The sequence below is a fragment of the Lolium rigidum genome, chromosome 7, assembly GCF_022539505.1.
Source record: "Lolium rigidum isolate FL_2022 chromosome 7, APGP_CSIRO_Lrig_0.1, whole genome shotgun sequence".
Lineage (NCBI taxonomy): Eukaryota > Viridiplantae > Streptophyta > Magnoliopsida > Poales > Poaceae > Lolium > Lolium rigidum.
This window is the reverse complement of record NC_061514.1, coordinates 153597227-153611894: the sequence shown is the minus strand read 5'-3', so window position 1 is coordinate 153611894 and position 14668 is coordinate 153597227. Positions and strand designations below refer to the sequence as shown.

The 14668-nt window shown below is 46.0% G+C and overlaps 1 protein-coding gene across 1 annotated transcript; it reads right to left on the bottom strand.

Moving 5' to 3' along the window:
- Positions 1-11956: 11956 nt before the first annotated feature.
- On the bottom strand, positions 11957-14437 carry LOC124672161 (glycerophosphodiester phosphodiesterase GDPD2-like). The gene is made up of 8 exons (XM_047208436.1): positions 14362-14437; positions 14068-14279; positions 13468-13527; positions 13291-13371; positions 13010-13210; positions 12817-12912; positions 12492-12688; positions 11957-12394 (listed from the first exon to the last, which is right to left on the bottom strand). The coding sequence occupies exons 1-8, from the start codon at positions 14435-14437 to the stop codon at positions 12145-12147; spliced, it is 1173 nt and encodes a 390-aa protein (XP_047064392.1). The 3' UTR covers positions 11957-12144.
- Positions 14438-14668: the final 231 nt, after the last annotated feature.

Below are 14668 nucleotides of genomic sequence, written 5' to 3'. Positions count from 1 at the left end.
CGGAAAATAGCTTGCTGGCGTGTAGTTGATGGTGGTAGTATTGCAGCGAGTAATAACGCAATAAAACGAAGTAAGCAAGTAGCGATAGCGTATTTAGGAACAAGGCCTAGGGATTACACTTTCACTAGTGGACACTCTCAACATTTGATCACATAACAGAATAGATAAATGCATACTCTACACTTTCGTTGGATGATGAACACATTGCGTAGGATTACACGAACCCTCGATGCCGGAGTTAACAAGCTCCACAATAATGCTCATGTTTTAGTAACCTTTAGTGTAAGATAGATCAACAGACTAAACCAAGTACTAGCATAGCATGCACACTGTCACCTTCATGCATATGTAGGAGGAATAGATCACATCAATATTATCATAGCAATAGTTAACTTCGCAATCTACAAGAGATCATGATCATAGCATAAACCAAGTACTAACACGGTGCACGCATCGTCACCTTTGCACACGTGCAGGAGGAATAAAACTACTTTAATAACACATCACTAGAGTAGCACATAGATAAATTGTGATACAAAACATGTTGCAATCATAAAGAAATATAAATAAGCACCTCACTATGCCATTCAACATTGAGTAAGTATTCTGTGAAATATGGCCTAAGAGACCCACACGGTGCACACACTGTCACCTTTACACACGTGGGACAAGGAGTCTCCGGAGATCACATAAGTAAAACTCACTTGACTAGCATAATGACATCTAGATTACAAGCATCATCATATGAATCTCAATCATGTAAGGCAGCTCATGAGATTATTGTATTGAAGCACATAGGAGAGAGATGAACCACATAGCTACCGGTACAGCCCCGAGCCTCGATGGAGAACTACTCCCTCCTCATGGGAGCAGCGAGCGGTGATGAAGATGGCGGTGGAGATGGCAGCGGTGTCGATGGAGAAGCCTTCCGGGGCACTTCCCCGCTCCGACAGGTGCCGGAACAGAGACTCCTGTCCCCCGGATCTTGGCTTCGCGATGGCGGCGGCTCCGGAAGGTTTCCGTGGTTTTCGTCGAACGCCCCGAGGTTTTTAGGTCGGGGGCTTTATATAGGCGGAGAGGCGGCGGCAGGAGGGCTGACGGGGGGCCACACCATAGGGCGGCGCGGCCCCTCTCGGCCGCGCCAGCCTATGGTTTGGTGGCCTCGTGGCCCCCCTCTGACCTCTCTGGTGTGTTCTGGATGCTTCCGGGGATTCTAAGATCTTTGGCGTTGATTTCGTCCGATTCCGAGAATATTTCGTTACTAGAATTTCTGAAACCAAAAACAGCAGAAAACAACAACTGGCACTTCGGCATCTTGTTAATAGGTTAGTTCCAGAAAATGCACGAATATGACATAAAGTGTGCATAAAACATGTAGGTATCATCAATAATGTGGCATGGAACACAAGAAATTATCGATACGTCGGAGACGTATCGGCATCCCCAAGCTTAGTTCCGCTCGTCCCGAGCAGGTAAAACGATAACAAAGATAATTTCTGGAGTGACATGCCATCATAAACTTGATCATATTGTAAACATATGTAATGAATGCAGCGATCAAAACAATGGTAATGACATGAGTAAACAACTGAATCATAAAGCAAAGACTTTTCATGAATAGTATTTAAAGACAAGCATCAATAAGTCTTGCATAAGAGTTAACTCATAAAGCAATAATTTAAAGTATAGGCATTGAAGCAACACAAAGGAAGATGAAGTTTCAGCGGTTGCTTTCAACTTATAACATATATATCTCAATGATAGTTTGTCAATGCAAAGCAATATAACAAGTGCAATATGCAAGTATGTAAGAATCAATGCACAGCTCACACAAGTGTTTGCTTCTTGAGGTGGAGAGAAATAGGTGAACTGACTCAACAATAAAAGTAAAAGAATGGTCCTTCAAAGAGGAAAGCATCGATTGCTATATTTGTGCTAGAGCTTTGATTTAGAAAACATGAAACAATTTTGTCAACGGTAGTAATAAAGCATATGTATCATGTAAATTATATCTTACAAGTTGCAAGCCTCATGCATAGTATACTAATAGTGCCCGCACCTTGTCCTAATTAGCTTGGGTTAACACTGATCATCATTGCATAACATATGTTTCAACCAAGTGTCACAAAGGGGTACCTCTATGCCGCTCGTACAAGGGTCTAAGGAGAAAGTTCGCATTGGATTTCTCGCTTTGATCATTCTTCAACTTAGACACCCATACCGGGACAACATAAACAACGGATAATGGACTCCTCTTTTAATGCTTAAGCATTCAACAACAGCTTAATATTCTCATAAGAGATTGAGGTTTTATGTCCAAACTGAAACTTCCACCATGATTCATGGCTTTAGTTAGCGGCCCAATGTTCTTCTCTAACAGTATGCATACTCAAACCATTTGATTGTGAAAACCGCCCTTTACTTCAGACAAGACGAACATGCATAGCAACTCACATGATATTCAACAAAGAGTTAATTGCGTCCCCAGGAGCATGGTTATCGCAAAACAAGCAACTTAATAAGAGATAAAGTGCATAAGTACATATTCAATACCACAATAGTTTTTAAGGCTATTTCGTCCCATGAGCTATATATTGTGAAGGTGAATGATGGAATTTTAAAGGTAGCACTCAAGCAATTTACTTTGGAATGGCGGAAAAATACCATGTAGTAGGTAGGTATGGTGGACACAAATGGCATAGTGGTTGGCTCAAGGATTTTGGATGCATGAGAAGTATTCCCTCTCGATACAAGGTTTAGGCTAGCAAGGTTATTTGAAACAAACACAAGGATGAACGGTACAGCAAAACTCACATAAAAGACATATTGTAAACATTATAAGACTCTACACCGTCTTCCTTGTTGTTCAAACTCAATACTAGAAATTATCTAGACTTTAGAGAAACCAAATATGCAAACCAAATTAGCAGGCTCTAAGTATTTCTTCATTAATGGGTACAAAGTATATGATGCAAGAGCTTAAATATGAGCACAACAATTGCCAAGTATCAAATTATCCAAGACATTATAGCAATTTACTACATGTATCATTTTCCAATTCCAACCATATAACAATTTAACGAAGAGGAAACTTCGCCATGAATATTATGAGCTAAGAACACATGTGTTCATATGAACCAGCGGAGCGTGTCTCTCTCCCACACAAGCATGATGTAATCCAATTTATTCAAACACAAACAAAAATAGAAACAAACAAAAAGACGCTCCAAGTAAAGTACATAAGATGTGACCGAATAAAAATATAGTTTCAAGAGAAGGAACCTGATAATGTTGTCGATGAAGAAGGGGATGCCTTGGGCATCCCCAAGCTTAGACGCTTGAGTCTTCTTAGAATATGCAGGGGTGAACCACCGGGGCATCCCCAAGCTTAGAGCTTTCACTCTTCTTGATCATAGTATATCATCCTCCTCTCTTGACCCTTGAAAACTTCTTCCACACCAAACTTTAAGCAAACTCATTAGAGGGTTAGTGCATAATCAAAAACTCACATGTTCAGAGGTGACACAATCATTCTTAACACTTCTGGACATTGCACAAAGCTTCTGAAAGTTAATGGAACAAAGAAACTCATTCAACATAGCAAAAGCGGCAATGCGAAATAAAAGGCAGAATCTGTCAAAAACAGAACAGTCCGTAAAGACGAATTTTAAAATGGCACCAGACTTGCTCAAATGGAAAAACTCAAAACTAATGAAAGTTGCGTACATATCTGAGGATCACTCACGTAAATTGGCATAATTTTCTGAGTTACCTACAGAGAATTAGACCCAGATTCGTGATGCACGAAGCAATGCTGTTTCGCGCAGCAATCCAAATCTAGCATCAACTTTACCATAGAGACTTTACTTGGCACAACAAAACACAAAACTAAGATAAGGAGAGGTTGCTACAGTAGTAAACAACTTCCAAGACACAAATATAAAACAAAGTACTGTAGCAAAATAACACATGGGTTATCTCCCAAGAAGTTCTTTCTTTTTAGCCATTAAGATGGGCTCAGCAGTTTTAATGATGCAATCATGAAAAATAGAGTATGAAGCAAAAGAGAGCATCAAGAAGCAAATTCAAAACAAATTTAAGTCTAACATGCTTCCTATGCATAGGAATCTTGTAAATAAACAAGTTCATGAGGAGCAAAGTAACAAGCATAGGAAGATAAAACAAGTGTAGCATCAAAAATTTCAGCACATAGAGAGGCATTTTAGTAACATGAAAATTTCTACAACCATATTTTCCTCTCTCATAATAACTTTCAGTAGCATCATGAGCAAACTCAACAATATAACTATCACATAAAGCATTCTTATCATGAGTCTCATGCATAAAATTATTACTCTCCACATAGGCATAATCAATTTTATTAGTTGTAGTGGGAGCAAATTCAACAAAGTAGCTATCATTATTATTCTCATCAAGTGTAGGAGGCATAGTATAATCACAATAAAATTTACTCTCCATAGTAGGTTGTACCAAAAGACCAATATCATCATAAATAGGAGGCAAAGTATCAGCAAAGTAAATTTTCTCCTCAATGCTTGGGGGACTAAAAATATCATGCTCATCAAAGCCAGCTTCCCCAAGCTTAGAACTTTCTATATCATTATCAACAATGGTGTTCAAAGCGTTCATACTAATATTACTACCAGCATGCAAATAAGATTCCATAGGTTTTTTAATTTTCGCATCAAACAATCCATGTTTTAAATCAGGAAATAGAATAAGAAGCTCATTGTTGTCCATTATGCCAAACTAGTGTAAACAAGAAACAAAAAGATGCAATTGCAGGATCTAAAGGAAATATCTTCGAGCACAAACACAATGGCGCCGTAAAAGTACCGTTACTCGGAACCGAGTATGAGTGCCTTTTTACCTTTCCTCCCCGGCAACGGCGCTGTAAAATAGCTTGATGTCTACGTTCCCCCTCCTTTCCCTGTAGACAGTTGTTGGGCCCCCAAGAGCAGAGGTTTGTAGAACAAGCAGCAAGTTTTCCCTTAAGTGGATCACCCAAGGTTTATCGAACTCGTGGAGGAAGAGGTCAAAGATATCCCTCTCATGCAACACCGCAACCACAAAGCAAGAAGTCTCTTGTGTCCCCAACACACCTAATAGGTGCACTAGTTCGGCGAAGAGATAGTGAAATACAGGTGGTATGAATAAGTATGAGCAGTGAACAACGGTGCCGTAAAATAGCTTGTCTGGCGTGTAGTTGATGGTGGTAGTATTGCAAGCAGTAATAACGCAAGAAAACAAGTAAGCAAGTAGCGATAGCAGTATTTAGGAACAAGGCCTAGGGATTACACTTTCACTAGTGGACACTCTCAACATTTGATCACATAACAGAATAGATAAATGCATACTCTACACTTTCGTTGGATGATGAACACATTGCGTAGGATTACACGAACCCTCGATGCCGGAGTTAACAAGCTCCACAATAATGCTCATGTTTTAGTAACCTTTAGTGTAAGATAGATCAACAGTACTAAACCAAGTACTAGCATAGCATGCACACTCGTCACCTTCATGCATATGTAGGAGGAATAGATCACATCAATATTATCATAGCAATAGTTAACTTCGCAATCTACAAGAGATCATGATCATAGCATAAACCAAGTACTAACACGGTGCACGCACTGTCACCTTTGCACACGTGCAGGAGGAATAAAACTACTTTAATAACACATCACTAGAGTAGCACATAGATAAATTGTGATACAAAACATGTTGCAATCATAAAGAAATATAAATAAGCACCTCACTATGCCATTCAACATTGAGTAAGTATTCTGTGAAATATGGCCTAAGAGACCCACACGGTGCACACACTCGTCACCTTTACACACGTGGGACAAGGAGTCTCCGGAGATCACATAAGTAAAACTCACTTGACTAGCATAATGACATCTAGATTACAAGCATCATCATATGAATCTCAATCATGTAAGGCAGCTCATGAGATTATTGTATTGAAGCACATAGGAGAGAGATGAACCACATAGCTACCGGTACAGCCCCGAGCCTCGATGGAGAACTACTCCCTCCTCATGGGAGCAGCAGCGGTGATGAAGATGGCGGTGGAGATGGCAGCGGTGTCGATGGAGAAGCCTTCCGGGGCACTTCCCCGCTCCGGCAGGGTGCCGGAACGGAGACTCCTGTCCCCCGCATCTTGGCTTCGCGATGGCGGCGGCTCCGGAAGGTTTCGTGGTTTTCGTCGAACGCCCCGAGGTTTTTAGGTCGGGGGCTTTATATAGGCGGAGAGGCGGCGCAGGAGGGCTGACGGGGGGCCACACCATAGGGCGGCGCGGCCCCCTCTCGGCCGCGCCGGCCTATGGTTTGGTGGGCCTCGTGGCCCCCCTCCGACCTCTCCGGTGTGTTCCGGATGCTTCCGGGGATTCTAAGATCTTTGGCGTTGATTTCGTCCGATTCCGAGAATATTTCGTTACTAGGATTTCTGAAACCAAAAACAGCGAAAAACAACAACCGGCACTTCGGCATCTTGTTAATAGGTTAGTTCCAGAAAATGCACGAATATGACATAAAGTGTGCATAAAACATGTAGGTATCATCAATAATGTGGCATGGAACACAAGAAATTATCGATACGTCGGAGACGTATCATGGCGCCAGGCCAAGCCAGGCCATGGCAGCACCACAGCACCACACGCACCACGGCGGCGGAGCCACGGTGGCACCACAGCACCAGGGCGCCAGGAGCGGCGGGATCGCCCAGATCCCGTAACCCTAGCCGCCGCGGAGGAGGTCGAAGACGAGCTGGAGCAGCACCCGCTCCAGATCGACGCGGAGGAAGATGACCGCCGTCGTGAGGCGCGTCGATTGCACATCATGGCGGGGGCCAAGTCCGGCGGAGCTCGCCTGAATCGAGCGGCGACGGCGGTGGCGACGCGAATCGCCAGAGAGGGGATTAGGGTTAGGGTTCGGACGCGCTCGCGAGAGAGAGAGGGAGAGAAGTGAGGTGGTCGAGCCGGACCAGGTGGGTCGGTCGACCTAACCCACTGGGTTACACCGACAGGTGGGCCCAGGGGCATTTTTGCCATTTCACCAATTAACAAAAATCATGAAACTTCAAAAATCAATAGCAAATGTTTCCTAGCTCTAAAAAAATAATTAAAAATATGAAAACCACTCAGTATAAAATTATCTATCTAAATAAAATATCAAAGAGAATTTTTGAAGACAACTAAGAATAAGTCTTAATTTGATGATTTAAATAATTATTTAAATCATACATATTATTTTCAATAATGAAAATAGTTCCATTAATGCAATTGGACTTTAAAAACACCTTGACAACATTTCAAGGTTGTATTTACCCTAAATAGAGTATCTCCAAATCAATCTTAGTATTAACCTCTTACATGAAATAATAATGACGTCGGAAGGGGGGAACCAACCCTAAAAGCTGAATCATGCATAATTGCTTCTTTAACCATTGCCCTTATCGTACAATGATGCTATTTTTTCAGAACCAGAGGACAAGGGTCAGTCCACACCATCCAACTGCAAAACTTTGCAGTGTTCAGGCAAGTTCATCGCTTGCTCATACCATTTGAGTATCTTTATCAAATTACTTGCAAAGTACTATGATTATCACTATTGCATAAAAAACCAAAATCACTATTTTCATAACTATGAATATGACTATGTGGTGGGCAATGGAACCATGGATTGTGTGGATATGGTGGAGGTTCCATTGCAAGGGTTAATATCCATCTAGGATTAACAACAAATGTCGTCCAGTTGATTCTTGTGCCGTAATACCCGTGTTAACCATAAGATCCGGAGTGAGACGGAGTAGTCAAAAGTGTTTCCACCTCTCGTACATCAACGGATGCGCTCTACCGTAGACACTTGTATCCGTCGGGGCGAGCGGTTGGTCGGGGAAGCCTTAAGTCCCCACGGCATAGTCCGTAGACACTTGTCGCCCGAAGAACAAGCGGTTGGTCGGGAAGCCTTAAGTCCCCACGGTATTGCGGTCTATGATGGGTTGCAGCTACCAGCCGAAGGAGTTTGGTTAACGAGTCCCAAATTGTTGTCGTGGTCAGGGTCCACCCGTGAGTGGGAATAATGGGACCGGCGAGGACCCGTGGTCGGGGTATGCAACAAAGGGTGGGTGTGCGAGGTAGCGGAGGAACATGATTGGCTAGACCTTATACCGGGCCTCACACCATAGGAAGTGTGGACGGGAAAGCTGCCCGGTTGGCACCAAGGTTAAGATCTCTTATGGGTAAAGCAACACACCTCTGCGAGTGTAAAGAACCGTGGCCTCGTCACTCCCTGTTCCGGGATATGGAAGCTGCGAACGCGGCCGGAAAGGAGCTCCATGAAGTTCTAGTAAACCGGCGAAGGCTGACGGACATAGCTCTTTGAAATAAAAGCAATCTCTTGAAGAAATGTTTATCAAAACCTGCATTGGTATTAGACTTTCTGGTCTAATATCGTAGTTAGTGCATTAAACACCTCTTATCTATAATGAACTTGTTGAGTACGCTCGTACTCATCCCACTCTTAAATCCCTTGCTTAGATTGTTTGAATCGTCTGGAGGAGGACTACGACAACCTCGAAGGAGCCGAGATCATCGGCTATGAAGAACCGGACCTCTCTGGAGGTATTGAAGGCATAGACTACCTCATAGTCTACGGAACCGGGGAGGCTTCCGGAGGAGATCAAGCCTAGAAGCACCGAGTAGTGGTATTAGCCGAGCAGTGCGAACTCTTAGTATTTAGCTGCTCGAGGAAATAAATGTATAACTTAATGAGACTTCTATATTGTAAGCTAAGTTGGGTTCGCCTCGAACCCAGGAGTATCCCTCTTAGGACCCAAGAGGAGCTCCGAGACAATTTGTGTATTATGCTTGTAATAATAAATGAATGAGTTATGGACCTGCTATGTTCTGTTGTACTACTCTGAGGGATGTAATATTCGCGGAATGGTACTTCGTGAATGTTATATCAACGACTGGCATACTACAACATGCAGTGGTATGCAGGGTCACCACAAGGACCCCCTCATCTGGCTCAACCAATGCGAGCAGTTCTTCCGAGGGCAGCGCACCCTCGCCTCGGACCGGACTTGGCTCGCCTCGTACCACCTCCGCGGCGCCGCCCAGACATGGTATTACTCCCTCGAGCAGGACGAGGGCGGCATGCCCCCATGGGACCGCTTCCGCGAGCTCTGCCTTCTACGCTTCGGCCCCTCGATTCGCGGAAGTCGCTTGGCGGACTCGGGCGTTTAGCCTTCACCACCACGGTACAGGACTTCGCCGACTGCTTCCAGGCCCTCGCATGCCATGCGCCCGGGGTGACGGGGAAGCAGCGCGCCGAGCTCTTCATTGGCGGACTGCCGGACCACATTCGCGTCGACGTGCAGATGCGGGATCCCCGGGACCTGCGGTCGGCCATGTACTACGCTCGCGCCTTCGAGCAGCCGCGCGCGGGCCATGCAACGAGCCTTCCCGGCCAGCGACGTTCGGCCAGCCGCCCGCCCTCCACCGACACCACCGAGCCAGCGCTCACGGCCGTGACTCATGCGGGGCACTCCGATCCAGCCGCGACGCGGACTTTCTGTCGGCTGACCACGGCCGAACAACTTGAGCGCCGTCGTAAAGGGTTGTGCTTCAACTGTGACGAGCTCTATGTACCGGGCCACGTTTGTCCACGCCTGTTCTACTTGGAGACCGTAGACGACATTGCGGCTGATGTCGTCACAGCTGGGCTGGCTGACGTGGCCGTCTCCAAGGCCGACGCCGTTCCGGGGTGAGTTCCGCCAGCAGTTTCCAGCTATCCAGCTCGAGGACGAGCTGTTTGAGAAGGCGGGGAGAGATGTTATGACCGGTTTGGCCTATAGCAGGAGGAAGCCCATTAGTGGGCCTAAATTAGGGGCTTAGCCCATTTATCCTTTTCATTAGCTTATTTATACTGCTGTAAAACGTACGTGAGAAATCAGGCAATAAACTGATCTTATAGATCGTTACTGCCGACTCCTTGAGGAGTCGATCTTCCCTGCCCTAGCCGCCGCTTCTTCCCCTTGCGCCGCCTTCCTCCAACCTCGCGACGGCGGCCAGCCGCCGGCGCCGCCTTCCTCTCCCTCGTCTAGCACACTTCCACCCCTACAATCTACGCCCTAGACCAGGTAGACTAGCTGACTCTACCATATTACGTGCATCAAGCTAGTTTGGCCCCGTTAATGATGTGCCCACTATTTCTAATATTGCCAGCATTTTCTCTGTAAATTAGATGCACTGCTAATGATATATCAATCTGTTGTCGTATCAGAAATCCATACACGGGTTGCATTTGGGCAAGGGGACTCTACCTATCCAAGATCTTTTCCTACGCGGCATTATTCAGCAGGTATTTTGTACGATTTTATGTTTTATGGTTTAGCTAAACATTCTACTAAATGGTTTAATATATTTTTATGAAAATTGGATAAATAAAGCATATCATATCACAGTTATATTTACAGTCCGTTGGCTGTCATTGCTATCTTGCTTCTCTTTTAGAATGAAACAGAGAATATGGAAGGCTTATTTAGCTGTACACTTGACTGTATTTGGATAAAGACCTTGCACACATTGCTGCATTTGGAGCATTAACACCCTTTATTTTCATGTACAGCGCCAAAAGTATCAAAAGAATATGTCGATCCATGAGTGAGTGGAGATACCAAGTGCACCAATGTGAACGTCTTCCTTTGCACACATTATTCATTCGATTAATTTCCATCTTTATACAGGACTATACCCATAGTGATTATCCTGTTACTCTGCCACTTACGAGGCCCTACTCTGGGGATCCTGGTATATTCTTGTTCCGTCTGGTTTTATGTTGCAATGTTGTTCCTTTTCACACATTCCTAATTTATGTCCTACATTTCTATTGCAGAAATTCTTGATAAAGAGGAGTTTGGAGAGTCTTCTGCCAACAGAGCTCAGGATGGTAAATTAACCACAGCCGAAGAACTTGGATTAATGGTAAAGTAATTTATTATCAAATTTTTACAGCACTGTCGCTTATTATCCTGTGTTTTAAAGAGAAAAAACCTTGCTAGTGGAAACTTAAATGTACATATTATCTTCTTGCAGTCTGTCGTTTAATTGCTTGAAAGGAGAGTATAGCTGCTCTCTTATTTTTATTGTTGTATTGACAGGTTCGGTCTGCCACACCACAGTTTCTCATATTCCAGTTACCTTCATCTCTTCCTTTACCAAAGCAGACAAAGTCTGTTGAGGAGCCAAATACAGGCGCCGAGGAGAATGCTGAACCTGGAAGTGCAACATCTGAAGTGACACGAGGGCAAAAGAGGCCATCATCATTCCAGGGCTCTAAGATCAAAGATTTGCCAGGAGGTCTCATGGGAAAGATACTTATATATAAAAGCGGTAAAGTGAATATGAAGATCGGAGATGCCTTGTTTGATGTGAGTATCGGTCCTGTAGCCTACTGCGTTTTATGTGAGCATAGATGTTCACAGTGCAATACTAAAAATGAACATACTATGCAGGTCTCTCCTGGGTCAAATTGTATGTTTATACAGGACGTTGCGGCGGTTAACACTAGAGAAAAACACTGCTGCACCCTGGGAGAGATCAGTAAGCGCGCCGTTGTAACCCCGGATGTCGACTACCTGTTGGATCCTGTTAACAGGATGGAAGAATAAGCCCATATTTGCATCAGTTGGTCTGTACTCTCCAGAAGATGAATAATCTTTAATGTGAGTTTGCTTGCCCTTCTCTTTAGTTTTCGAGGAAATAAATCGAACAATAGTTGGGTTGATCAATTACTTACAATACACTAATTAGACTGGTTTTTATAGCAAAGATAGGCTTGTGGAGCGGTTGGTGCCCTGTTCTGATCTGCCGACAAGTTTCTTCAGTAAAGTGGAAGTGCTCTGTCATCTGAACATGTGTTTTTCATCTTACTATATGGCAGGAGAAATGCCATGAACGTTGTACAAAACTAAGAATAGAGGGTGATACTGCTTGCCAAAAAAATCAGCTAAACATTCCATGCGGCCATGCCTGGGGTTTCAGTTCGGAGGGGTCAAAGATTGGTCAACCTACTGTTGATGAGACTGAGTGACAACAATAGTAATACACGCTACTGTGCGAGCTCCGGTATGAGCCTCAGCAAGAAGGAGATCTCCCGCTGCGAGAAGTGCGGCGTCATCTGTACTGGCGCGGCCATATCCAGAAATTCAAACCTCCCCACTTCAGTGTTTTCTTGGCCGGGTTCCGGTGCGACTGCAGCACAGAATTCCGCCACGGCGTGGGTGATCTCCTTTACCAGGTCGACGATCACCCCGTCGACGCCCATCAGGTGCTGCATGTACACGGCCTCCGGACCATTGCTGCAGCAACAATGTCAGTTCATCAGTTACCTGCAACCTCTTATCTAGAAAAAAACACAGAGCAAAGCTACTAGGAGCGAGATGGTCAGTGAGTTACTTTAGCTGCCCGTAGGTGAGCAGGGAGAGGCCGGCGTCCTTGACCCTGGCCACCGCCGAGGGATGCCGGAACACCGCCCTGGCCTCCGACACGATGCCATGCAGGCTGCCGGCGCGGCACAGCCTGACGGCCTCATCTAGCGAGTTCCGCCTCGGGTCGGCGTAGAGCTGTGTCCCTCCGTCGGTCAGGAAGTAAACCTGGTTCAGAAATATTGCAGGGCAACTTTGGCAGCTCAGTCACTGTTCACGATCCGAAAACTTGCGCCTTGCTATCTGAATGTACTATTCGATGAATGAGTAGATGCGCTAGTGGTAATTTTAATTACAGGGTATTGATCTTGCAGCTTCCGCATGATCATCGCTGCATCAGGCTGGAAGCTGGAGAAAATGATGGGCCTCTCCTCAGCATGCTCAAAAACAACCTGAACAAAACAAACACCGGAACTGTTATTCGACATGATGTATATATCTTCAGAAGAGAATGCTGCAGCATGAAGGCTGCTTGTTTCATGCTCATGCCTTGAGGATGGCTTGCAGGGTGCCGGTGAGCTCCTCCTCCTGGTACAGGAGGTCGTCGTCGAACTTGAGCTCGACATTGAACCCAACACGTGCATCGACGTCCTCGAACGCCTCCTGCAGCGTGCAGAGCGCGTCGTCGGACCGCACGTCCCATCTCAGTATCCGGCCGTCCTTGAGCTTCCGGAGCAAGGGCCTCCCTACCTGAATCATGTCGCCATTGTTCAGAGGATGCATGGTGCATACATATGGTTGCAGCTGTGTTCTGTTGTTCTGTTAGGTACCTTGCCCTGGTCCTTTTGAGGGCCGTAGGAGAGGAACTCCTCCAGTCCAAGATCGGTGACACGCTTCCCTGAGATTTCGCCCTGTCAGGGTTTTGTGAGACATTTGCATCGTGATGGTGAGATGGGTGTGTTTTCTTGTTGTGCAGTGGAATAGTTGATCGAAAGTTGGGAGCTTACATCTTGCTCGGTGAATATAAAGTTGTCGTGGAAGATGACCGGGCAGCCGTCTTTAGTCACCTGAAAAATGAAATGGAAGTTCACCTTGTAATGGCCTCTCACACTTTAAACACGATTTGACGAACCAGACGCAAAAAAAAGATCATCGTTTGCTGGAGTCTGAGGCTGGGAAGATCATAAGTACTACCTCTGTCCATAAATATCATCCAAATTTAATCAAATTTAAGACATATATTTATGGATAGAGGGAGTATATGAAATAATTTGAATGGAGTGGTTTTCTTTTATTTGGAGCCTGACATGACACCCCACACCGCAAAAGAAAATGGAGCCTGTCTGACACGACATGCTCGTACGGCCAGGTGTAGCTTTGTGCACGATCTGCTGGCTCGTACGGCCACCGCGCGCCGATCGACCGAGCTGTATCTATACTCTACAGGGATGGCATCGCTCAGGAACGACAACTCGAGACCGCCATAGACTAATACGCACGTGCCTCGCAGATGGAAGACTAGCTAGCTATAACACGTACGTGCAGCTGTACCAGGCGCGCGTTAGCTACTATTAACGGGTCGATCGTTGGCAACTGTAATTCCTTACCTGGACGTCGAACTCGACGTAGCCGACGCCGGCGACGCGCGCGGCGTCGTTGAAGGACCGCACCGAGTTCTCCTTCACCTCCCGCAGCCGCTCGTCCGGCGACGCCAGCGCGTTCATCCCCTTCCCGCGGTGCCCGATCACCACCAGCGGTGGCCTCGCCCCGCCGGACGCCGGCGCCGCCGCGTCCCTCGCCAGCATCGACTCGGCCGCCCCTGCACGTACGAACAGGCTAATTATTATGCTGCCGATCGATCGCTACGCACGAATTTCAGTCGTGCATGTGTTCTTGCGTACCGTTGGCGCACGCCGTGGCGAGGTCGGCGATGTCCGGCGCGGCGGCGGCGCGCGCTGCCATGAGCTGGGCGGCCATATGATGCACGAGACAAGGCCGATGAACGTGCCGCCGGACGGCCGCGGCGTGGGGGCGTTTGACTTGCCTCGACAGGGTCCCGACTCCCGAGATGATCAACGGCAGGCAGGGTCGTCTCTTATACCCTTTCTTGGTTGCGGATGCGCTGGAGCCGCCGGCGGAGAGAGGATGCTATATATACACTCACGTTCGCTGTCTGTCCCTCCGTGCTTAACGTGCGATGAATGTGGC